At 35.4% G+C, this 26681-nt stretch overlaps 1 protein-coding gene across 1 annotated transcript in view; it reads left to right on the top strand.

The window, feature by feature from the left end:
- The first annotated feature begins 220 nt into the window (after window positions 1-220).
- Window positions 221-26681, top strand: part of AGPAT5 (1-acylglycerol-3-phosphate O-acyltransferase 5) — a 77269-nt gene continuing 50808 nt past the window's right edge. Inside the window, exons 1-3 of the mRNA XM_036750287.1 lie at window positions 221-918; window positions 12003-12072; window positions 22595-22710. Coding sequence (XP_036606182.1) covers window positions 697-918; window positions 12003-12072; window positions 22595-22710 — 408 coding nt within the window. The 5' untranslated portion in view covers window positions 221-696. The remainder of the gene's footprint in view (window positions 919-12002; window positions 12073-22594; window positions 22711-26681) is intronic.

Raw genomic sequence — 26681 nt, forward strand, 5'->3', positions numbered from 1 at the left:
CCCGGACACAGTCATCTCCATTTTCAACTCCACGGACCACAGCCAGAGCAGAAAACTCCCCCAGCGAAGCAGTTCGGATGGCAGGTCAGCCCCACGCATGCGCACCTAGTCTGGCAGGCTGCAGCGCGAGGCGCACAGTGCACTGTTGGTTGCCCTCCAACCGGCAGCCCTGCCTCCGCCAATCAGAGGCCACTTTGTTGCCCGGAGGGCCCCTCCCCCCACCCGGGTTTGGCAGTATGGTGTCAGAGGAGGGTCATGAACCGTAACTCCTTCTGAGGCAACCCGAGCCCAAGGTCCCTGCAGCCTGGGCCAGGTCGCCGTGCCCTCACTGGCCTAGCTTCTGTGTCTCTGTCCACTGGGGAGCAGGGAGTCGGGGGAGCTGGGCTCCTGGTCAGGGAGCATTCCGCCTGCCGGCCAGTAGGGCAGCCCATGCAGCTGAGGGGCTGCGGCGCCTGCGGTGGTGGTGGTGGTGGTGGTGGTGGAGCAGGAGGAGGAGGAGGAGGAAGAAGAAGGGGAGTAGAAGGCGGCGGGCTCCGCGGCTCCAGGGCGGGCAGGGGGAGGGGGCCGGGCAGACAGTGGCTAGGCACTCTCCTTTGGGCTCGGTGATCCCTTGGCCGCGCGGAGGAAGGGAAGAAGGAGCAACAGCAGCAGCAGGAGGAAGCCGGGCCGCAGCGTCGCGAGCGCCGGAGCAGGAAGATGCTGCTGTCCCTGGTGCTCCACACGTACTCCATGCGCTATGTTCTCCCGGCCGCCGTGATGCTGGGCACAGCCCCCACCTACATCCTGGCCTGGCTGGGCTGGCGCCTCTTCTCCTTGTTCATGCCGGGAGCACGCATCTATCAGGAGGTGGACGATCGCTTCTACACCATCTACCAGAGCATGGTACTCTTCTTCTTCGAAAACTACACCGGCGTCCAGGTGAGCACCCGCCTTTTCCTTGTCCTTCCGGCCTCCCTCCCCGTTCCAGAGAGGCCCCTTTTCTGCTCCCAAGTACCTCAATTCCCCACCTCCCCTGGGCCTCCGGCTGCCTACCACTACTAGTAGCTCCTGCTACTCAGAGGAGCAAGGGGTTGACGTCCAGTGACCCTACACGTGGTGGGGATCGAGGCTGGATCCATAGCATAGGACATGGGGTCGATTGTAATCTCTAGGCCCCACTTTCTTTGGAAAGACGTTGAAAAAGGTCCCTTCCAACCTCACTCATTGATCCTCTTTGATGCTTTTGTCACGGCTGGCCCAGTTTTGGAACCAAAAAGTTAGCAGGCATAGATTGTGCTTTAAGGTTGGGGAAGATTCTCAACAGATGCCCCAGTTCCGTCTAGTCTGTCCGCAGACTCTTGGGCTACGTTAAGTAGTCCCACTGTTTTTCCACCTAGATGAAGGTGCCCACCACTGGTTAAGAGAAAGGAAGTGCTTCTGTGGTTGCCTTAAGTATAAATAATGGGGAATCGAAAAAGTGTTAATTTTCCTCTCTCACAAAGTACTGAGTATAGCTTAGTTAGTACTCAAGTCCATGTAAATTGATCACTTCTGGCTTTTTGCCATAGAGTTAGCTGAGAATTTCCAATGTTATGATATGTTTATTGCAGAATTCAGGAGTATATTTCGGTTTCTTCCTAAAAATGGTCTGTAAAGATGAGCAGATATTATCTTTTGGAAATGAAACATAATTTTTATGGACAAAGACTTAATTCTTCTTCAGTATTAGTAATCTGTGGGTGAAGGAATTGGTCTCTCATTTGGCCAATCTTCTTTTGATAGCTTTGTGATTTTTAAAAATTTACCAATCGCAGAACGGTTATCCTTTCTCCTTCATGTTTGCAGTTAAAATACAAATGTATACACAGAATATGTCAGGGTACAGCAATAAGATGTATCAGGAACTCTAACCCTAACTTTAATTTCAGCCGCAGTCTTTTTATACAACAAAAATAGGTGTTCTGATTTTTTTTCCTGATTTTTATGATTTGAAAAATATAGTCTATATTTAATATTACTTTGTTGATTTATAGTGTGGATAATTTAGACTTTGATTTTTAGATGCTGTGTACATTGTTTAGCCTTCAACATGTAGTTGGAAAACTTATTTTAACTCATTTTACTGACCGAGGTAGTTTATATCTAAGAGTAAATGGTGAAATATGGATTAGAATTTTCACTTTTGTGACTCCTAGGCCTAGCTTTTTGTCTGTTTTTAGTTTGAGAATAGCTATTTTTATTTCTACACTTGGCATTCAGCTACTGATGACTCTGCAAGGAAGTAGCTAATTTTCATTTAAGTTTTGTTAAAGCTGGATTGAGGAGGGAGAGGAGAGTTGAAAGAGGGTTAAAAAAGAGAAATGGAATCTAATGGAAGCTAACCTCCATTTAAGCAATAGCTGTTTAAGTGGTTCACAGAACAGAAGAGAGAAGCATTGTTTCAGACTATTCTGTTAAATTACTTTAAAAATAGATCTTGGTGGAGATTGTGGTTAGATAGCATTTTGGCATGCCCTTATTTATACATATATATATATATTTATATTTATATTTCAGTTTCTCTGTACACCACTTATAATAAGTTTAGGATTTGGTAGGCTAAAATATGGTTTTGCTATTGTAGATGAAAAAGATTAGATAACTTTACTGTATAATAGTTTTGTTTCTGATTCAATAAAAGGAAATTTTTGAAAATATAAAAATTTTATTTACCCTTATATTCATTATTTTGAGGAGTCCCATTTTGGATATTCTTCAACATAACTATTTAATAGCTATATTGATAGCATGCCCAGAAATAGTAGAATAAAACTTCATTTATTTATTTGCTTCTAACTAATTCAGAATTTGTGATCATTTTAGATCGGAGTTGAGTTGAGTAATCCAGTTTGCTAGTGTATTTAATTTGCCTAGTAAATCTTTTCTCCCTAAAGTTCAATATTCGTAAGGGAAATAGATTGATGACTTAAAAATAAACATTTCAAAAATACTGATGAAACAGTGTTCTCAATTTAAATAGTAATTAACTTTAATTTGGGTGAAAATTTACGGTCTGTATTACAAAAAGCCATGTTATTGGATTCATTGAAGTGCTGACTTTGTGAAAGAAGAGTCTGGGGGACCTGGATTCAAGTCCTGACTGACACATCCTGATTTTTTGACCCTGGGCAAGTCACTTTATAAATTCTAGAAGAGTTTCAAATCTGCATTGGTAAAGGGAATTTCTTCATGAAGAGCTTCTATACTGACAAAATCACAGGTTTATATGAAAAATGTGAAAGACATTTAGGTTCTGGACCTCCTCTAGGCAATACCTTCAACTTTATTCCAGCTACCATGGATAATTGCAAGTCATAATTGCATTAAAAACTTATAATTTAGTCTTTCCCTCACTAATTTAGGCTTGCTTTCATCTTTTCAACTTCCTTCCCTATCACTAGTTTGAAATATTGAGACTTGATATGTAGTTTAAGTATTCGGACCTTTCAATGTTCAGATTGCTGAACAGGGTTGAGAGTGTGATTTTGTTGGGTACAAAATCTCCTTTGGAAAAACAACTCAAAAGTGCTAACCCTACTGTTGGTGCCATATGTAAGTGACTAGCATATCAACTGCTGCTGGGTGTCATGAAGAATTGGACAACAAAAAGCATAACAATTATAATGCCTTACTTATATCTGTACAGTACTTTATAGTTCCCATTTTAAGATATAATTTACTCTTTGCATAGTAGTAAAATACGCAGGGCCACCATTATGCAGTTTCTATCATGCCAAAAGAATAATTTGCAAAATTGCATATCTTATTTTATATGCTGTTTTGTACTGGCATGGTGTTTTATTAGTAATATAAATATCTTACTTTGTAAATATAAACAGATACAAAATGTTTTCATGCAAGCTTTTTGAGTTTAGGTACTTCAAGAACATTTTAAGTCTCATCTTATTGTAGGGATGGTAAGTGACATCCCTGGTCTCATAGCTAGTATGTTGGGGAATAAATGAATAAAAAAGCACTAAAGTAACTCTTACGATATGCCAAGCACAGTGTTGAGGAGATAGAAATTTTAAAAGGAGACAGCTTCTTTTTTCCAGGAGCTTTTAATCTAATAATGGGAGAATTTAAGACATATTAGGAGAGTAATGGCATTAGAGTAATTTTAATTTGAAATGGTGAATGGAGCCTTGGAGTAGATTAATAAAGATGATGATAATGATGATGATAAACATTTGTGTAGAACCTGCTATGTATGTGCCCAGCACTTTGCTAAACACTTTGCAAATATCGCATCTGATCTTAAAGTAGTAGATACTATTATTACCTCCATTTTACAGATGAGGAAACTGAGGCAGAGTTTTTTTTTTAAGTGACTTGCCTAGGATCACACAGCTGGCAAGTGTTTGAGGCAGGATTCAAACTCAAGTCTTCCTGATTCCAGGTCCATTGCTGTATGCCTGGTGGTGCCACCTTGTTGCCCCTAAGAGATTGACAGCTCTTTCCAAGTTCAATGAGCTAATAAGAGATGGAGTCAGAATTTAAAAAAAAAACAAACACCTTTTTATGGTTATGTTGAGTTAAAAAACAGGTGGTTCTTTATGGCATTGAAAGAAACATGGGAATCAGAACACCTTGGATTTAGCTCCTCCCTTACTATTCAGGGATAATCCTAATTTAGAAATATAAAGGATATCAGTTGGTACATAATTCTACATACTAAAATAATGAATTTTAGTCATTGTCTTTTTTTGTTATTTTTCTTTTTTCCAGTTTAAATTTTTTAATGCATTTTATTTTATTCTGAACTTAAGAAATAAAACAAGCATTTCCATAACATAGTGGAGTAGGAAAAAAAAGATGATTGCACATGAAATTGCAAATCAATTATGTTCAACTTGCTATTCTTTTTAAATATATAATAAAGTTACCATTGTTGAGGAATGTTAATGTTGACATTATGTAGCTTTCTTTTTTTCCTTCCCTCCACTAGAGATGGCAACCCTTAGACACAAATGTGTGTCTGTGTGTGTGTGTAAAACCATTCTATACATACTTCTATTCTTTCTCTGGATGAAGATAGCATTACTTCACATTTATAGAAGTGATTGCCACTAACTACTATACATTTTTTAAAACGGCAAAATAGGGTCATTTAAATCCAAATATACCTGCATTATTTTGGTGAAAATCATTTTCCTAATTCTGCTCTTTGAAATAAAGGGAGTGTGGAAGGGAAATTTGCAGTTACCAAGAGGGCACTTTCTAAGTCTGGGATCTTCATGAAAGAGGTGCCCCTTCTCTAGTAATATTTCAACAGCTGTTCATTCCTGTCTTTGATTCTTGGTCTAAACTTGAATGAATTTTTTTTTCTTCAAATAACTTAAAGGGAAACGGATGTATTACTAAATAACTTATTTTTCTTCTCCATGGGTAGTTTTTAAATGATCTTGTTATGAAACTTTAGAAATTAATTCCTTGTTCTTTCAGCTATTTTTTTTTACTTTTTAAAAAAAATTTCATTTTATTCACTTTTAGAGCAGTAGTGATTCCTCTCCTTTTCACCAAGGAAGATATTCTTGACCTATTTTTATGTTTCCTCCAAGGCTCTACTTAGATGCCATCTCCTACAGGAGATCTTTCCTGATCTCTCCCTAAGAAAAATTATTTTTTATATTCTTTGTATTTAAATATTGCTTTCCTTTTCTAGAAATAAAAAAGCAAATAAAAACAGAAAGAAAAAAAAAATCAAGCCTTTGAAGGCAAAGGACTATTTCCATTTTGTTTCTGTATCCCTATTATTGAGTTAGTCATCTTGTAAGTTTCGTAGGTGTGAAGAACTCTTGACTGAAAACTTCCTCCACTATACATGTGAGCAAACCGGTCTTAAGAGCTCTAAGTTCAAATATGACCTTAGACATGTAATATCTGTGTCATCTTGGGTAAGTCACTTAACATCTGACTGCTTCAGTTTCCTCAATTGTAAAATTGGGATCATAATATCACCTACTTCACAGAGTTGTTGTGAGTATTAGATGAGAGAGTATTTGTAAATCACTTAGCACAGTTCCTGGCATATAATAAAGTATACATGCTTATTCCTTTCCCCTTCCCCTTAGGGACACCAAGAGGTTAAATGATTTGCTCCAGGGTTAACCGCAAATAAGTTATAAGAAGCAGGACTTAGTCTTCTTGACTCAAAGTTAGATTCTGTATTCACTATGCTATGTTCCCTCTTGTCTCATGCACTTAATAAAAGTTAATTAAATTGAAATGACCCCCAAAATATTTTTACCATAAAATTGAAGGAATTAGAGTTAGTTTCTTTTTGAAGTGGTATATTTCTCTCAGTTTTCAAACAAAGAAAATCATTTGTTATACGGTGACTGAATTTTTTCCCCTTTACATAGAATATTTAAGATGAAGAGAAGTAGATCCATGAAGTTCATGATCTTCTGTGCTTGGCAGGTAAACCTGCTTTTAACAAATATTTTTGATTATTTCATTGGATTCTAGTTTCTTCCCAGTTCAACCAGTTTATACTCTTATAAGCTAGAGAAAAGGAAAAAAAATCACATTATAGTTTTAGCTTTCCTTTAATTTTCAGTCACAGTTTGTTAAACTGCAGTTTTACATCTGACTTATTTTAATATCAACAACTTAAAAAGGGAACATAAAAGAATTTAAATTTAACTAAGATCCTATTTCACCATATTTTTTAAAGTTCAATATAAATGATAAAATTTTTATTTAAAGTAAAAGAAATATTTCAAGAACTATATTATGGCTTCATTCAGATCATAGAATCTAGAGGCAGAAGGAGTCTTTAGAGATTATATAGTTTTTTCTTCTCTTCTCTACCTCCTCCCATTTTACAGATAAGGGAACTGAGGGCGAGACAGCTTAAATAACTTGGCCGAGGGTCCAAGAGAGTAAATAACAGAACTGAGATTAAAACTGTGTAAAGCTTTTTTATGCTCATTTCATAATTTGTATCTCACTTAAAGTACTGGAAATGTTAAATGTGATTTTCTATGCTGTGGTTTTGAACATGTAGGGAATCAGTGGGTCCCTATAGTAATTTTCTTTTACATTTCTTCTGCCTCCTTTTCATCTATGACAATTGATTTTGTATTTTACTTTAAAACTAAAATTCATATAAAAACAAATTGAACTACTTAAGTGTTATACCTTAATTACAAAACAGTCTTTAAACAGTGGCCTATAGCAAGGGAGCAAAAAAACCAGAAAATCTACTGTTTGATGTTTCTGTGAATCTTTAGGGAAGTTGATACAGTGATTTAAAGCTGAAACATAGTTTCAGATTCTTAAGGGAAGCATTCAAGGCTTTCATATCTAGAGTACATTTGTAACCCCTCTTTTGTGTATGCCCTGAGGCTTCATAAATAACACATTTATGAATTTGTATTTTACACCTTTATCTAAATTGCGTTGATGAAAAGGGCATTATTTGCATATAGTATTCCTTATGTAGAGAGACTGATAATTTTGTTCCTTTTTTTTCCTATTGCATTTCTTATTATACCGATTTGAAAACAATGAATTTTGTCTTTTACTCTCCTGTAAAGGTCCTAAAAGGTGGCAGAAATATTTAATTTGGAAGAGAATAATAGAACTTCATATTATCAAGTTATAAGTTTTTATTTACATCTTATTTATCAAAATGACTTTCTTAAATAGGACCTAACAGATAAAATAGAACATAGTCACTTCATATAAACGTGGTGAACTGACTGGGCTTTAGGTATTAAGAGAAATGATGTAGAATTATACTTTTGTATTTGATAGGAAATGTAAAATTTTGACAATTATTCTTCATAGTGCTGATAAAATTACTAAATATTCTTCATAGGTTTCTTTTTAAGGACCTTACTTTACATGAATTAGATGGAAAAGTAACTCTTACTAAATGAACAGTAACATTTTTAAAAGACCACTGAAAAAAAGCACAAAGAACAGTGGCTCTCATGATGTCTTGAACCCCAGGGATCCACAGAATATTTCATTGGTTTTCTGAAATAAAATTTAATTATGATATACATGTTTAATTTGTTTGCATTATTCATAGATGTGATTATAGTGTTTATGTTTATTTGTTTGGCTATGAAAAAGAATTGAAAAAGGTTGCAACTACAATTGCAACCACAAATGATTCACCAATACTTCTAACTAGTAAGTAATAATTGTCCATTGAACATTAAAATGTCCAGTAGCTTACCTCACAAGATGACTTAAAAATTGCCATCAACACTGAAAAACTTTGTTGATTCTGTTAAGTATATGAAATATAAAGTAGGAATATTATGACTTTAAAATGTCAGGTGAAATTTTAATGTATGTTTTATTATGTTAATATTTATGCATAGGGATGTGAATTTTTTTTATAGCTACATAGTTTTATAGTGTTGGAAACATTAACAAAATTATGAAAGACTCCAACATTGTAGTTTCTTTGAATTTATGAATGTTATTACCTGTGTATTGCTTTCTTTTTGATCATGATCTCATTTATCTTGTGAGATTTAATGATTCTACTTAATGGGAATAGTATTTTTTGGAGTAATAATAGTTTGCAATTTGTAATCTCTAGTATGATATTTTCAGATATTTCTGCCCTTTACATTGTAACAAAAAGAGTTTTCCCCATGCCTTATTTCTGTTAAGAATTGTTTTGAAAGTCATGGACAAATAAACAATTATTTCAAGGGAGAAAAAGTGTAATCAGTCACAAATATCTTTTGAGAAAATCTCTCCCTGATAAAATTACTCATGAAGATTTTCAATCATGTGCAAACGTGTTGGTTTTGGCTGCCATCCTCTGTTGCATAATAGCTGCAAAGTACTTCTGGAAAGTCCAGATATATTTGCATGTTGAGGAATCTTGAGAGAAAGAGCAGCCCTTATTAAGGGGGTTTTACTAAGAGCAGCAACTGATGATATAATTCATGAGCTTTTCTTAATCAACTAACTGAAATCTTTTCTCTTTAATTTTTTTTATTACTCCATGAAATAAAGGATTTTCTCAAGATATTGCCCACACTTGTTTAGCAATGTTTTATGTGTTGAATTTTGCAACTTGATCTAATGAAAAGATTTTGTTGGACAGTTTTGAGTTGTGTTCATATAAGGGAAAGAATTTAATTTGTAGGAAAAATATATCTAGTGAGTGTTGTTGGAGTCACACAACTTTAAATGTACACAGAGAAATAAGAAATGATAAATGATTCTGGATTAGGGGACTAGAGTTTAAAATAAAGCTCATAATTCATCATTACTTGCACAGTTTTGACCAAGTCACTTAACCCCGTTATCCGTCAATTTCTTATCTTGTAAAATGAGGAGGTAGGTAGGACTAGATGATTTCCAAATTCTCATTTATTTGTTTATTTATGAGAGGGGAAGGCAAGGCATTTGGGGTAAAGTGACTTGCCCAAGGTCACACAGTAAATTCTACTTTAGCTTTAACTTTATAATCAAGTTATACTTCTCATAGGTTGTTTTCTATTTTAAAATTAGAAATCCAAGGGAGCTACAACTATTCCACTGGCTTCCATTTGGGCTGTTAAGTGGTGTAGTAGATAGAGCGCTGGGCCTGAAGTCAGGAAGACTGGAGACACTTCCTAGCTGTGTATCCCTGGGAAAGTTACTTAACCCTGTTTACCTCAGTTTTCTCATCTATAAAATTAGCTGGTGAAGGAAATGGCAAATCACTCCAGTACCTCTGCCATGAAAACCCCAAATGGGGTCATGAAGAGTTGAACACCATTGAACAACAACATTGTTCCACTGAAGTTCATATTGCTCTGCCTCCCAAAACCTCATATTCTTTTTTTTCTGGACTAAAGAGTAGGTAGATTTTATGTCTTTATGTAGTTTTAATATCCAGCTGAATTTATTCTGCCTAGAATGCTCAAATGGTTTTTAATGAAACTTTGTGTTTGTTTATTTATAGGGATATGATGGTCTTTTTAAGAAGATGAGTATATTTACTTTTTTAAGCAGTAATTAGAACAATATTGTTTGTGTTTTTGTGATGTAGTATAGTTTATGAAGAATTTCTGAAGCTTATTGAGTGTCCAAAGACTGTGGCTTCTTTCTCTACTCACTTAGGAAATGAAACTTTCTTAAATTGTTTAAGCATTGCTTTTAACCTGTGGCAGATTGTTCCATGGTGTCAAGGCATGTCTATAAAGGGAGGAATTTGGATTGAACTAATTAGCCCCAAAAGTTTAAATGTGAATATTCTGTCCAGAAAATTAAGCCATAAATACTAAAGTATGTTTTGGTTTGCTATATCTGTACCTTGTTTTACACCCCCCCTACACATACTTTTTCTCCAAGTATACTTAATTTTACACCTAAAACTTTGTGCAGTGAGTACAGGAAATTTAATTTTTGTCTCTAAAGGTAGAGAAACAGATCTATTTGATGTTTATTTTTAATTAATGCTTTATTTTGTAGATTAAAAGCCTACATTTATAGTTTTGTTTCCTAGAATGTGTTAAAAGTAAACAAAAATAGTTTGAATAATAATTTATTGTATTCTTGCCCTATGCTTAGTGTTAGGCACAGAAAGATTCAAAATTGTGAGACTTGATCACTACTTGCTTGTTTATAACTTTAAGAAACAATATTTATAAAAAATTACTACCATAATTAATAATGTTAGCAGATGGACTTCTTTTGACTCCTTTCTTTGGTTGAAAGACTTATGAAATGACCAAAAGGCAAACCAAATGGAGAAGAAAGCCATTATTGTTCTGGATAATCCATAATTTACATAATTAGTTATAGAATAATGGATAGCTGGCTATAGGTCATAAGTATATTTAATTAACAAAGATTTTTTCATATAATGGTATACAAGAGAAGTTTTTTATGTTTCCTTTATGTTGAATTATTGTAACAGCAGAAATATATACGTACACACAAACATATGTATGTTTTATAATGAAAATATTCTTGAATTCAAAGTGGAGTTAAAAGGAGTAATTTGATGTAAATGAAAGATTAGGTTTGAAAGGTTAGGGGAAGGACAAAATAATTAGAGCATTACATGCTTTTTAAAAAAGGATCGCAAATTTCAGAGTGACAAGACTTTTAAATTTGATTTTTAAAAAATTTAAACATTTGGGGGCAGCTAGGTGGCGCAGTGAGTAGAGCACCGGCCCTGGAGTCAGGAGTACCTGAGTTCGAATCCGGCCTCAGACACTTGAAACATTTACTAGCTGTGTGACCTGGGCAAGTCATTTAACCCCAATTGCCCTGCCTTCCCCCTAGCAAAAAAAAAAAAAATTAAACATTTAAAAAAGAGATATACTATCATTAATGACTTTTCATTTGTATTAATATATCACTTTGGCTTATTTAATATTTAAAAAATTTACTTTGGCTATTCTTGTAGATGATTCTTTTACTCTCCATTCCCCTCCCCATAAGTAGTAGAGTGTAAATAATAATAACTTGTATTTAAGTAATAATTAAAAGATTCGCAAAATGCTTTGATTCTCAAAAATAACCCTGTGAGGTAGGTACTGATGGTATTATTTCAATTTTATTGATGAGCAAACCAAGTTAGTCCCTAAGAGGTTAAGTGACCAGGCCCAATGACCCAGAAGTACTAAGTGTCAGATGCAGAATTAAGCCAAGATTACTTCTGACTCCCAAGTCTGGCACCTAAATTAACTTATTCTTAATAACATCTGTGTGATGAGAACACAGTAGAAATGACTGTTTTGATCATTATAATTTCACCTTTCCACTTCTGACCTTCCTATTTCTTGGTGCTGCTTGGTCTTGTGACTGTTTGGGGCCCCTAAGTTTAAATCACTGATGTTGTTGGTTGTGTAAATTTCTGTTCATGACATCTTGTATGTATATGTGCCTTTGTTAATACTTCATTATTTTTGTTATATCTTATTTTGTAGGTAAAAGTGTTGAATGTTAAGTTTAAAAACTACACCACCAGAAAGTAATGTTTTCTTTTTTGTTGTTGTTTTATCTTTTAGATAATACTATATGGGGATTTGCCAAAACATAAAGAAAATATAATATATTTATCAAATCATCAGTGCACAGGTTTGTATTTTGTTTGTCTGCAACCTAGGTCTTTTTTTTTTTAAGGTACATAAGTAATAAAAATAGGTCTACCAGCCTTAACCTTTTAAGTGAACCATGTAAAATATGTACCTTGAGTGTGGATGTACCTGAGCTTATTGCACATGTTTTTGAAAAGTCAGAGATGTTAAAACTTTTTAAACCTCTTCCCTCTTCCTATTATAAATATTTGTGGTGTATTAAATCACTACCAGTTAAAATGGTTCATCAAAATGCCTTTTTAGGGAGCTATAAAAACTTGTTTGGCTAAATATGCCTTGGAAATAGTGTGATAATTGATACATTTCATGTTGGATTTGGATGAACACCGTTTCACTGTATTATATCTGCTTTGTTCTACAAGGGGATTTCCCCCTGAGTACTATTTCTGCCTCCTCCCCCCACCTCCTAATGAGTTGGGAAGAATACCATGTTTACTTTAGGTTTCTGGGAGAAATATGTATGTATGAATATATATCTCAGAGAAATATATTCATGTATAACAATAATTTTATACTTTTATATTGATATCATTTATAAGTACATTGTATTACATAAGGAGAGGCAGATAGAGAGCCAGCAAAGTGTGGGTTTAGATCCTGCCTCTGATATGTACTGGTTATGTGACCCTGGGCAAATCACTTAGCCTTTCAGCGTTCTAGGCAACTGTCTAAGATTATAAATTATAGTGAAGGTGCTGAACTACTTTGGTGGAGACAGTTTCCTCATTTGGGATTTCCCTGTCCCAATGAAATCACAAGCCTAGTACCCTATCTCTGTCTCTAGCCTGGTTACACAAAAGTGGTGAAGTTGGCATTGCAGAAGACTGATATTTGTGGAAAATCTATATCTTGTAAATCTTTTTTAAAAATATCTTAAAATTTTTATTGATGTACTTTGTTTTTACATCACCTTCAATTGAAACTATATCCTTTTATCATTTCCTAGTGAGTGGACCACTAACAACAAAATAAATATAAAGAAAAATTAAAAAAAGGAAATCAGTGCAGCCAAAGTCACCAACACATCAATTGAGTCTTATAAGATAGAATATGTATTCTTTCACATTGAGGACCCACACATCTTTAATGAAGAGAGGGAGATGTATTTTCTTATCTCTTCAGGGATAAGTTTGTTTCTTATAATTATACAGTGTTCTTTTTGTGGTTGTATTTAATTTTTTCTATTAAATACTTCGGTTTTGTATTTTACAAAAAATATTTGGGAAAGAGTGGTTTGTTTTAGATATATAGGATTTTCATAGTTCATATATAAACAATCTTATTTAGGACACTGTATAACCTTTGCAGAAATAAGATATTTTCAGTTTAATCTAAATGCATATGGAATATTGGCAGTTTGAGTTCAATGACTAGAAATGGAAAAGGGCTTTGATACTTGATCCATTTGTCGTCTTTCAGGCATAGAAATATTCTAATCATTGCAGATGAATTCTTCCCTAAGACCATGAGGAAAGAGGTAGATTAGGTTGTTATAGAAATTCTTCTTTTATTAAAGAATTGTATAGGAGAGTTTTTAATATCTGCTGATACAGAGTTTTGCTGTATTTAAATTCTGCTTCATTTTTGTTACAGTTTAATGTCATTTTGTTTATTATGCACTTTGTCTTTGCTTTTATAACTTGGTATACTTTAAGATGAATCCAGTTTTTAAACATCTTCCCTTATCCCTTTTGTATGCCTTTGGTGACATAGCTCCAATTTCCCTTTCATTCCCATTTTTTAAAGTTAAACCTTTTCTTTGAAGACTTGGGACTCCAAAAAGTATTTGTTGTAGCCACTAATGGGCTTGATTCTACTGATTGGTATGGAAGCTCTGGCCTGCTCCATTTCTAGCCTGGGTCAATTCACCTCTTCTTAGGCAATCTGGTGTACCCTTTTCTCTGATGCTCACTATATTGGTGCACTTAGTATAGATACCTTTGGCACCCAGACCAGAATGAAGGCAAGAGAAATAAAAGATGAAACTGAAGTTGCTTGGTTTTGCTCTATGTTGACAATTTTGATAGAATAATTTGAAATCCTAGGCTACGATGAAGCGTTGGGGTTTATTTTAAGCTTTATATATCCATATTCTCCCTGCCCCTGATTAATGTAACCAGCAGGATCTATATGATTTTACTAGCATGACTATAGCTGAAAATACCTATGTGACTTGGTCGATAGCTTCTTAAAAACATGCCCTATATTTTGTTAAGTTTCTTCCTATAATTTGCTTTTCTTTCTATTAGCACAGTTATTATTATTAGAAATACATTATTACTAATTAGTATTCAGGTGATAGCTGATATTTTTGTTAGAGTACAGATACACAAATAGAAGGTACTGCCTTGAGGAAATATGGGGTGAATTTATTTCCCTAAGTTCTTCAAAGTCATTTCATCTATAAGATGGAAACCCATCTAACTCTAAGCAGGTATAAACTCCAAAACCTTACAGTATTAAAAGCTCTTTCTTAAGGTTTTTTTCCTAGGTCCACTAGAGTTTTCAGGCACCTCATAATGATACTTTGCCAGTTAATCATAGACTGTTTAGTGCCTGGTTTTTAGGTAAGAAGGAAGAATACTTGGCCAGCTTCCCCAAAATTCCGTGGATATGGGAGGGAAAACAGTAAGTCTTGATACTATTGTCTTTCACCTCAGAGTTATCTTTGACTTGTCCCCTTTCCCTATACCATATCCAGTCAGTTAATAAATTCTGTCTGTTTTCAGCTCTTATTACACTTGTCATTTCAGACCACAGCCTTTCTCTATTCTAGTTCAGACATTCATTATCTATTGTAATAACCTCCTAACTGTTCTTTCTGCCTCCAATCTTTCCCTTTCATCCTTTCTAAAACTTGCAAAATCATCTTCCTAAAGTCATTTCTGAGTACAAAAACCTTTATTGGCTTCCCATTACCTTTGAGATTAAATATGTAGTCCTGAGATTGACAGACTAATAATCTCCATGGTCTAATTCCAGTCTTCATGCAGTCAATATTCTAGCCAAATTGAAATTACAGGACTGCTGACTTATTTCCATATTGCACTTGCCTCCATTCCTATAATGTACTTCTTCATTTCTACCACCTTCTTTGGTTCCCTAGCTATAAGTTTTCTCTTCCTCAGATTTTCCTGAAGCACTTCATCTAACTTGTCTTTTGCCATCTTTGTATCTTTCCTTGTATTATACATGTTATCTTATCCCTGCTGGTAAAATGTGAGCTCATTGAGTTCTGAGACTGTTTTGTCTTTCTTTTTGTCCCTACTGCTTATTACAGTGCTTGGCAGGTATGAAACTATGAAGGCACATAGTAGGTGCTTAATTAAAGCTTGTTGACTGCTTGAATAAAATTCTAGTTAAATTGAATTGCCTCTTCTACATGAATGCTGATAGGCCCAAGAGAGGTGGTGCTCTGAGAATCTCAGTGAACAGGAGTTACTGGAGGAGGTTGAAAATTCTCACTGGGATCTTGGGGTGGAGGTAGGGGTGCATCTGTCTTTTCATTTCTGGAAAAGAATCCTCAGGTGCCTGTAGCATTCCCAATTTTGAACTAGTCCAAATCCTAACTGAGGAGCATTAGCACTTCTAATTACCTCACAATGGGGTGGGAACGGAGAGCATAGGTAAATGGTACAAAAAGGGAAAATTGAGTTGATGTCAAGAAAAAACAATTAGAGTTGTCCAAAAAGGTCTTCAAGGCAATGGTTGTATTTACCACTTGTCGGACACATTTTAGTAGAGATTTCTTTCCCATGAGTTGGACCAAATGGTCATTAAGGTACCTTCCAACTCTCAAATTATATAATTCTTCTCTGGGAAAATCCATAACATAACTCATTCAACCTCTTAACTGTTATATCTGTTTCTTTGCTAATCTTGGACACATTATTCCATCTTTACTTAACAAAAATTATAGCTAAATGTTTGTGCAAGTTATAATTTTAATCACGTCCATGTTAATTCTGGTTTGACGTGTAAATACAATTTTTATTTACTGTTAGATGTGTGCATTTTCCTCTTATTAATCTTTCCAATAAAATCACTTCTCTTATGTCCATAATCTCTTGTCAATTTATCACTTTTACTGTAATCAATCATTATTTAACTTTTGATATTTTTTCTCTTGTCTTCTGTGAAATTCTCTACCTCTCAATTGCTCTTTGGTTTTTATTTTCTTTAATTATTTATGCTTACTCTCCCCTATTCGGTCAGTCCTTATTTTTCTTATGGGGGAAAGCATGTACAAAGACGAGTAATTTCAAAATACAGTATATCAACCATAATTTGGAGATGGAAAAAACACTAATGACTCGGGGAATCAGGAAAGGCCTGGGACATGCTACTTGACTAGAATCTCAAAAGGATGATGTGGGTATGTTGAGGAGGAAGAAAATTCCAAGTATAGAGGACAGTTCGAAAAGGTTGTAGCAACAATTCAGCTAGGAGCTGTCATGGGGTGTAAGACCCAACAAGACCAGCAACAAGAGCTGCCAGCACAGGTTCTTTGATTTGCTTTACTAAGGAAAGTAACTTTAAAGAGTTAATATTCTCACTTTAATCCAACGTACAAACATCACTCACTTAGTTCAGGAGGAAAAGCCAGCAACCTGAACTTCAGAGCAAATACAAACAAATTACAAACATACATTATAAACAGACCAAATACAAACCAACTTCTGGGTTAGCAAAGCCAAGGCACAGGTAAAACGGTTTGTCCAGAGTCATACCCCACTCTTCCAGTGAGTGAGAGCCCCAAGGGAAAAACCTCTGAGTTTACATATCCTGTTCAGGGTCAAAGGGTGTCACAAAAGTGTCACAGATATGTGACTCAAACCCATGCAAACCAGGCTTTTTCTTGAGGCAGGGAGGTCATCGAAGACTCCTGATCCAATCAAGAAACAAAGGCCAGACTCTTCCAGGGCGCTTGATAAAATAAGTGCTAAAAGAGAAAACAGTAAAGTCCCACCTTAAATACTGATACAGAGGTACAGAGATAGGAGAACATAATATTGTATAAAGTAAGTATGCTAATTGGGCTAGAATATAGGATATGCAAATTGGTTTTAAATGAAATAGATCTGGATAAGTTGGAGCCAGATTGTGACAGAACTTTATCTTGGACAAGTCCCTTGACTTTCACTGTGTGTTTTCATTTTCTCATTTGCAAAATGGGGATGATAATTATACTTCTTAACTTAGGGTTGCTTTGGGAGAAACATTTTCTAAATGTTAAAGCACTATGTAAATATGAATAATTATTATCATATCATCACTCTCCTATATTGCCACTATAAGAAAAAAATGCCAAAATTATTCAGGAGGGAGGTGTGTTTTTTGAGTCAATGTTGGGTAATATTACTTGAAACATTTGCTGATACCTTAAGTATAAACTATACTTGTAATGAATATTAGGACAGAAAGACTTGTTGGTGCTTATCCGTATGGCAACTTTACCCAGAACATAGGTAAGAACTCTAGCAAAAGTGTATGTCACAAGCTGCACTTTATAGTAGAACTCATTCTGCCCATCCCACCTGTTCCCCCACTTATTCAAAGCCTTTTTGCTCATTAGAATTTGTGTATGGTGAAGGTTTTGTTACCTGGCTTCTTAGCTTGCAGTGACTTGGGGAAGAAACACTGTTAGGCAGGCATACTGATGTCATTGAAAAGTGACAGCTGTTTTCCTGGTGTCATGGAAGGAGGGAGGAAAAGTGTAAAAAGCAGAGATGAAATAAATCCTGCAGTCTAGAGCAGTCTTAAGGGGGTCCACATCTCTATGTACTTCCATAGTTGCTGAGGGTATCACTTTGTCAGCCCATAGTAAAACAGCAGGTTAGTTAGGGCTGTAAGGTACCTGAGAAATCATTGAACCCAATGCCTTAATTTTTCAGATTAGAGAAAAGACTAAGGGAAGTGAAATAACTAACTTGTCCAGGGTTACAGTCAGTCAGTGTCAGAGCCAGATGGGAGATTGCAGTGTTTTAACTCCTAGCCCACTGTTCTTTTTACTTGTATCAAGTTGTTTTCTTGCCACTTTTATGCAAGATAATTTACCCCATTCTATCTCTCCCTTTTTCCCTCTCTCAATATATTCCTTTCTCATCCCTTAATTTGATTTTTTTTTTTAGGTATCATCTCTTCATATTCAAGTCACCCTGTGCCCTCTGTCCTCTCTCATCCCTTAATTTGATTTTTTTTTTAGGTATCATCTCTTCATATTCAAGTCTGTGCCCTCTGTCTATATATATATTCCCTTCAGTTACCCTAATACTGAGGTCTCATGAATTATACCCATCATCTTTCCATGTAGGAATGTAAACAAAACAGTTCAACTTTACTAAGTCCCTTATGATTTCTCTTTCTTGTTTACCTTTTCATGCTTCTCTTGATTGTTGTGTTTGAAAGTCAAATTTTCTATTCAGCTATGGTCTTTTCACTGAGAAAGCTTGAAAGTCCTCTATTTTATTGAAAGTTCATATTTTGCCTTGGAGCATCATACTCAGTTTTGCTGGGTAGTGATTCTTGGTTTTAATCCTAGCTCCATTGACCTCTGGAATATCATATTCCAAGCTCTTTGATCCCTCAGTGGAGAAGCTGCTAGATCTTGTGTTATCTTGATTGTGTTTCCACAATACTCAAATTGTTTCTTTCTGGCTACTTGCAGTATTTTCTCCTTGATCTGGGAGCTCTGGAATTTGGCTAACAATATTCTAGGAGTTTACTTTTAGGGAGCTTTTTGAGGAGGCATATTGGTAGATTCTTTCAATTTCTATTTTACCCTCTGGCTCTAGAATATCAGGGCAGTTCTCCTTGATAATTTCTTGAAAGATGATATCTAGGCTCTTTTTTTGATCATGGCTTTCAGGTAGTCCAATAATTTTTAAATTATCTCTCCTGGATGTGTTTTCCAGGTCACTGGTTTTTCCAATGAGATATTTCACATTGTCTTCCATTTTTGCATTCCTTTGGTTCTGTTTTATAATATCTTGATTTCTTATAAAGTTTCTAGTTTCCACTTGCTCCAATCTAATTTTTAAGGTAGTATTTTCTTCAGTGGTCTTTTGGACCTCCTTTTCCAATTGGCTAATTCTGCCTTTCAAGGCATTCTTCTCATTGGCTTTTTGGAGTTCTTTTGCCATTTGAGTTAGTATATTTTTTAAGGTGTTATTTTCTTCAGTATTTTTTTGGGTCTCCTTCAGCCAGTCATTGACTTATTTTTCATGGTTTTCTTGCATCCTTCTCATTTCTCTTCCCACTTTTTCCTCGACTTGTCTAACTTGCTTTTCCAAATCCTTTTTGAGGTCTTCCATGGCCTGAGACCAGTTCATGTTTTTCTTGGAGGCTTTTGTTGTAGGCTCTTTGACTTTGTTGACTTCTTCTGGCTGTATATTTTGGTCTTCTTTGTCACCAAAGAGTCTCTTGAGTCTTTTTTCGCTGCCTGGCCATGCTCCCAGCCAACTACTTGACCCTTGAGTTTTTTGTCAGGGTATGACTGCTTGTAGAGTATAGAGTACTTTGTTCCAAGCTTGAGGGGATGTGCTGTTGTTTTCAGAGCTATTTCTACACAGCAAGCTCTGCCACGCCAGCACTACTCCTCCCAGAAGAACCACCAACCTGGACCAGACTCAGATCTAAGCTGGCTCTGCACTCCCGCTCAGATCCCCCACTTAATTTCTCCCACCAGGTGGGCCTAGGGCTGGAAGCAACTGCAGCTGTAGCTCTGTAAACAGCCTCAGAGCTGCATCACCTCCACTGTCCTCAGGGTGGTGGCTGAACCTCAAACTCCTTTCACTCTGTCCCTGCAGCTTTTCCCACTAATCTTCTTTGTTGTCTTTGGTGTTTGTGGGTTGAGAAGTCTGGTAACTGGCACAGCTCACTGATTCAGAGTGCTAGGGCCTGTCCCACCTGGCTCCTGGTCTGGTTGATCCAGGTGCAGCTCACACTGGGCTCTGCACCCCTCCGCTCCCAGTTCCGTGCAATAGACCTTACCTCACGACCATCCAGGCTGTCCTGGGCTGGAGCCCTGCTTCCCTCTGCTATTCCTTGAGTTCTGCAGTTCTAGAATTTGTTCAGAGCCATTTTTTAATAGGTGTTCGGAGGGTCCTGGGGGAGAGCCCTAGGGAAGTCCCTGCTTTCCAGTCGCCATCTTGGCTCTTCACCCCCATCAAGCTGTTTTACTTTAGAATTGTGACCCCAAGTCATCAAGAATAGGTTAATTATGTTTTGTGTATTCTTTATATATAGGCAAGAAAGTGGTTAGTTCTTCATTGATTTTGGATGAACTTTTGGTGCTTCAAGATGGGAGGAGGCAACATTTGTAGAGAGGAAGATTACTCTTAGCTATCAAGAAGACTAAACAAATAATATCCTTAGAGCTGACTGTCATTTAAGAGATCATTTAACTCCATAGCAGAGCTATAACTAGAATTCAGATTTCTGACTGACTTCAATGCTTGTTCTTCTATATCATGTTGTTTTCCATTCTGTGAGGGATCTGGGATACACCACCACCAACAGCAACCTCAAAACAAAATTTTTTCCATTATATTAGATGGGATATGAATCAAAGAGGTTCTAACTGGGCCCTGGGAATACCTGTTTATTTTCAGGATTGTTGAGATGGGAGTGACAGAGAGTGGGACAAACTCTGGGTAACAGGAAGGTAATGCCCATCAAGATTGTACCGTGTTCTAAGTACTATGATGTAAAATTATTACTTATCCTATAAGAGCAGCCTTTGGATTTTCCCAGAGAAGAATTATATAATTTGAGATTTGGAAGGGACCTTAATGACCATTTCGTCCAACTCATAGGAAAGAAATCTCTATTAAAATGTGCCCAACAGGTGGTAAATACAACCTTTGCCTTGTAGACATTTTGGACAGTTCTTATTGTTTTTTCCTAACATCAAATCTCAATTTGCCCTTTTTGTACCATTTCCCTATGCTTTTGGTTCTGCAAATTAACGTCCAGATGGAAAAAGTCTAGTTCCTCTTGCTCATGATAGGCCTTCAAACACTTGAAGACAGTTTTCATGTCCCCCTAAGTCTTCCCTTCTTTGGGCTAAATATGCCTAATGCCTTTAAACCTTCATTCATTCCAATAAGATACTAATCTTTCTTATAGTTGGTGAGTACCATGTTTATAAAGAAAATTTCTAAATTGACATCTACAGTCCTTTCTGTAATCCCATATTTTAAATTTGTAATGTGGAAATTTATATGTTAATCTAAACATTGCTAACTTCATCACCCAAAATATATTTTGCCCATTTATGAATTCTAGATTGCTCTCAGTATTAGTATTCTGCCCAAAGCCCATAGCCTCAGAATATTTTTGATTTCTTCTTGTCTTTTATCTCTTGCTGCTTCTTATGTGTCACCATGACCTACTTTTTTATGCAGTGGTTTTGAGTTTATGCTTCCCATTTCCATAGTCTAGGACCTTGTGATCTTGTGCCAAGATGGTTGTAACAACTCCATAGTCTTTTCTCTTTCAGTATATTTTTTTATTCAGTTTTATGCCCAACTAAAAGAAATACCCCTATCAAGCACAAACCATGTTTTTCTCTTCTTTTAAAGAATCTATTGCTTGTTTCAACAAATCCAGATTTTTCTCCCTGTCTTCAATGCCTTATATCAGTTATGCACCTTTCTTTTATCCCATTTCCTGTTGTTATTACATTTCGTAGGCCTTCTCTTTAAGTGAAATTAATTCACTTGGCCATTATCTGTATGTAATTTGAGTATTTACATTTCTCTGCTTACATATTTGACATTCCCTTTGCTTGGAATACCGTCCTCCCTTTTCTCATTAAAAATTATTAAAAATAACTTCTTAAAAGTTTTCTGTTATGGATTTTACCAGATGCTCTGCTTCTGTTTAACACTTTTAAAAAATCAATTATGCCTTTTTGTGCTAAATTATGTTATGCTTGGATTATATTTTGCTCTGTAAATGTATTTTCAGTTAGCTCAGGGGTAGGGAACCTGTGGCCTTGAGGCCACATGTGATCTTCTAGGCCTGTGGGTGCCACCTTTTGACCAAATGCAAGTTTTACAGAACAAATCATTTTATTAAGGGGTGAAGAAGGCCTCAGGTTCCTCACCCCTGATCTAGGCTGTTTTTTCTATTATGGATCCCATTTGAATTTTTCAGTCAAAGGAAGGTAGTTAAAAACAAAAAAAGCACAAAGTTTTACCTTTTTGTGTTATTTCTCATTTCCATTTTAGAAGACAAAATTGTTTTTTCCATATTTTTATATTTTTTTGTTCCTTAAATAAGTTTTATTTATAACTTTTTTTTAAAATGACTAATTCCTATGTTTTAAAAAATGTAATAGAATTTTGCTTCCTTTAGGGACTAATTTTATAAGTTTATTACATCTAAAGTTGTTATTTATGTCCATTATCATTTTGTTTTAAATTATGGAGTAGGTGGAACTTTTAGGCAACTTTTGAAGCAGTTTTGCACTAATGAGTTTGGGTTTGTTTTGGCAGTTGACTGGATTATTGCTGACATTTTGGCAATCAGGCAGAATGCTCTTGGACATGTACGCTATGTTCTGAAAAATGGCTTAAAGTGGCTTCCATTGTATGGGTGGTATTTTTCTCAGGTAATTTTTTTTCATTTTTTTAAGTTTTATGATGTTATTGTAGGCCCCAGCATCTTATTCTAAACTGAACTACTTTTATGATAAGCTTCTTTCTAGTGGTATATGTGGATGATTTGAAAGAATTTTAAAATGTAGTAAATTTAAAACTTTAAAGTGTGTAAAAGGTAAAAGTAATTTGTGATGGTATGATATTTCATGTGATATTACCTTAAGGAATAAAATTGTAAAGGTAAATAATGTTTTCCAGGATTATGTATCCCTTAGTAGTCATTAATTCCTCATGATCTTTCCCCTAATTTCATAAAGTGTAACTGTCCATATTTTTATTTTTCGTGCTAAAATTATTTGACATTTAAAATTTTCTCAAGTATGAAAGTGATCATATATAAGAAAATTATCATATTGTATGGGTCATTTTTATAATAGAGGGATATTTTTTTAAAAATTTTTTTATTTTTAGAGTCAGTTTCACTCATTTCCTTTCACCTCCCCCCAATAGGAGGATATTTTTAAAATAGTTGAAGGATATAGCAATCAGATAAAAATTCTATGGTATAGTCTTAGAGATGTCTGACTAGAAAGGTTTTGTATTATTACCATGAATATTGCATACCCCCATTAGTTTTTGTCATCTATAAATTTAATTATCTGATTTTATTTATATTTATATTTTATACATATTTTTCATTCATTTTGCTAAGCTATATTTTCCTCTTTATTGCTCTATTTACTCCTCCCCAAATTTCTTAAAATTAATACCCATATTATCTTGCTGGCAAATAAAAGCAAGTATGTGTTATGTGTGAGCCATGGACTTCATCACACTGGCAAAGGAGGTCCATGACAAAAAAGATTAAGAAGCCCTGCTTAAAATATTTCTAGGTTATAAAGCAGGCACCAAAAATGTAATGATAGGAGGAACTTTCCTCTTCAGATACACCTATACCAATGAATGAATAGTCAAAGGTCTGCACCAAAAAAAAAAGTGTATATGTGTTCCTTTATTGTGTGTATATATATTTTAAGAAAAATAATTACTGATTTTGGGACTTTATAACAGGTTCATATTGTTACATCTTATCTAACAACAGGCGTTATTCTTATTTTTCTTTGATAGTCAAGACCTATTATTTTTATTCACACTTAGTGACAAAACCAAAACTCATTTTATGAAAAGTTCTCAATACAGTGGACATGTAAACAGAATTTTGCTCTGAGGTTTATAATTGCTAAGTTCTTTGTGACCTGCTTTGTCTATATAGAATTTGACTAAACTATTTTTTTTATCAGAAATAGGAATCAAATAAAGGAAACAACAAAGACTGGTAATGGGGGTCTTTGAAGACAAATCAAACTGGCCTGGACAGTTTTATCTAAAGATTTGTCTTAAGATTTTAGGACAAAATTGTCAAAGGGCCAAAAAGAGGCCTCAATAATAATTTACTAAATTTATTTTTTATCTGCTTTGCCTACTATTACACCAGTTGTTACTCACTTCTTTCCTATTAGAAGTTATTTTGTATCTCCTTACTGTTTTTTAGTTCCTAAGTATAAAACTTCCATCCTTTCTATTTACCCTTTATACTATTATATCATCAGTGAGTACAAAGATAATGATGTGGAGTCAAAGAATGTCAAAATTAAAGGGACATTAATGATCACCCAGCCATTGCCCCAATTTCACTCATGAAAACTTGAGTCTATAAATAACAGAGTTGAGTCTACATAGGTTTTTCAATGAAATTTAAAGTTAACGTAATTTCTAGTAGGCTATTGCTTGTAGGTATGTTAATTTTTTAAAAGATTCCTAGGGTTAATTAATAGCTGCTGGTATATTTGTAAATTCTTTGTTATTTTTTTATCCAAACTTTCATAACTGTGGGGTTTTCCTCTTTTCCTTACACTTATTAATGATAATATCTTCTATTTATATAGTGCTTTGTGGTTAAAAAATGTATATGTGTGTGCATATATATATGTATATGTATGGGTGTATACATATATATGTACACACACATATACATATAGACACATTTAAAACAACCCTATGAGGTAGATAGTATCAGAGTTAGCAGTTGATGATAACAATAGCTACTTATATTTAAGTTGTATTCTATAGAGTTCTTTCTAGGAATCGCATTTAATCCTCAGATCTATCCTGTAAAGTAGGTATAGTATAAGTATTATTTATTAGTCAACTAGCATTTATTCAACACTATGTACCAGGCATTGTGCAAAGTACTGAGGCTTTAGAGAAAGGCAAGAAACAGCCCCTGCTCTCAAAGGAGGTGCTGTCAGTATAATGGGAGAGACAACATGCATACAACTATATAATAAACAAGATATATGGATATTTATCTATGCATACATACATGCATACATGATAAATTAGGGATAGTCTCAGAGGGAAGGAGGGACTGGGAAAAGCTTCTTAGGTGGGACATTAGCAGAGACTTAGAGGAAACCAGGGAAGCTCGAAGGTAGAGATGAGGAAGGAGAATATTCCAGGCGTAGGGGCCAAAAATTCTGTCTAGAATTGGAATGTCTTGTCTGAGGAACAGCAAGGCCAGTATCAATGGTTGGTAGAGTATGCTAAAGGTAGTAAAGTATATGAAGACTGGAAAGGTGGGAGGGAGCCAGGTTATGAAGGGCTCTAAAAGCCAAATATAGGACTTCATATTTAATTCTGGATATAATAGGTAGCTCCTGGAGTTGATTGAATAGAGGGGTGAGATTGGGCAGCTAGGTGGATAGAGGAGTTCCTTTTCAGCTATGGTCTTTTTTTTCAGAAGTGCTTGAAAGTTCCCTTCCCCTTTAAAGGTCCGTTTCCCCCCTCTCCCCATAGGTTGTATTCAACTTTACAGGGTAAGTCATTCTAGTGTTGTCTTTTGGAATATTATAAGATCTCCTCTTGAATATAATGTAAGCTGTCCAATCTTGTGTGAGCCTTCTGAATGCTTGCAGTATTTTTTCTTTGGAGGAGCTCTGGATTTTGGCTATAGCATTCCTGAGACTTTTCCTTTTGAGAATCCTTTCAGGTGATGATTAGTGGATTCCTTCCACATTTACTTTGATCTCTGGTTCTAACAGACCTGGGCAGTTTTAATTTGTGTTTTCTTGTAATATAACTTCAAAGCTTTTTTTTTTTTTTTTTTAACACGGTTTTCAGGGAGTCCAATGATTCTTAATGATATCTCTTTGCTCTGTTTTTCTGGTCAGTTTTTTTTTTTTAAACTCTGCTATCTTACTCCCTTAAGCAATGCAGGTCAGTACCTTTTGTACTGGGAACTGTCTTAGAGAATTGCCTAAACCAGCTTTCCAGTCTCTATACCATGTTTGTTCCTATAAATAGCAATATTACCATAGTGCCAAAAAAAACCCCAAATTCTCCAAAAGCCCTTATTTATTCACTGTATAAACAGATTAAGAATTATATGTTTTTTAAGGTTTATGTATGTGGGAGGATTGTCTTTTGAAAAACTGAAATTTTCCTTGTTTAAATCAACAATTACTATATAGGGTTTATATGTATATCTTTAACATTATCCATTAGTTTTTGCTATTTTATATTTTTAAAAAGTCATTCAGTAGCCAATCGTGGGGCTCATCTCCAACATAACAGCACCTATTCTGATCCTTAAACAGGACCCAAATCTGACTCCTCAACTCTGCAAGCTACCAACCTCTTCACTGCCTACCTACTCCCAGCTGGGTGTCATGGCCTTCAGGATAGTTATAACTCCTGTATGATACTCAGAACAGCCAGAGATCAGATGGTTTTGGGAAAATTGCCACCAACCCTCAAGCTCGAGCGAGGGTCACTTCTTGCCTTTAGCAGAGATCCTTCGGAGGCCAGACTTGGTTCTGAGTTAGTGATTTTTGAGTAAGAACCCTGACCTGTTCGCATGGCCATCATAACTCCCCTTCCCCTTTTTCTGTTTTTTTTGGATGGGATTGATTGAGGTGTGTGT

The sequence above is a fragment of the Trichosurus vulpecula genome, chromosome 3 (assembly GCF_011100635.1).
Source record: "Trichosurus vulpecula isolate mTriVul1 chromosome 3, mTriVul1.pri, whole genome shotgun sequence".
In the NCBI taxonomy this organism is placed as follows: Eukaryota; Metazoa; Chordata; class Mammalia; order Diprotodontia; family Phalangeridae; genus Trichosurus; species Trichosurus vulpecula.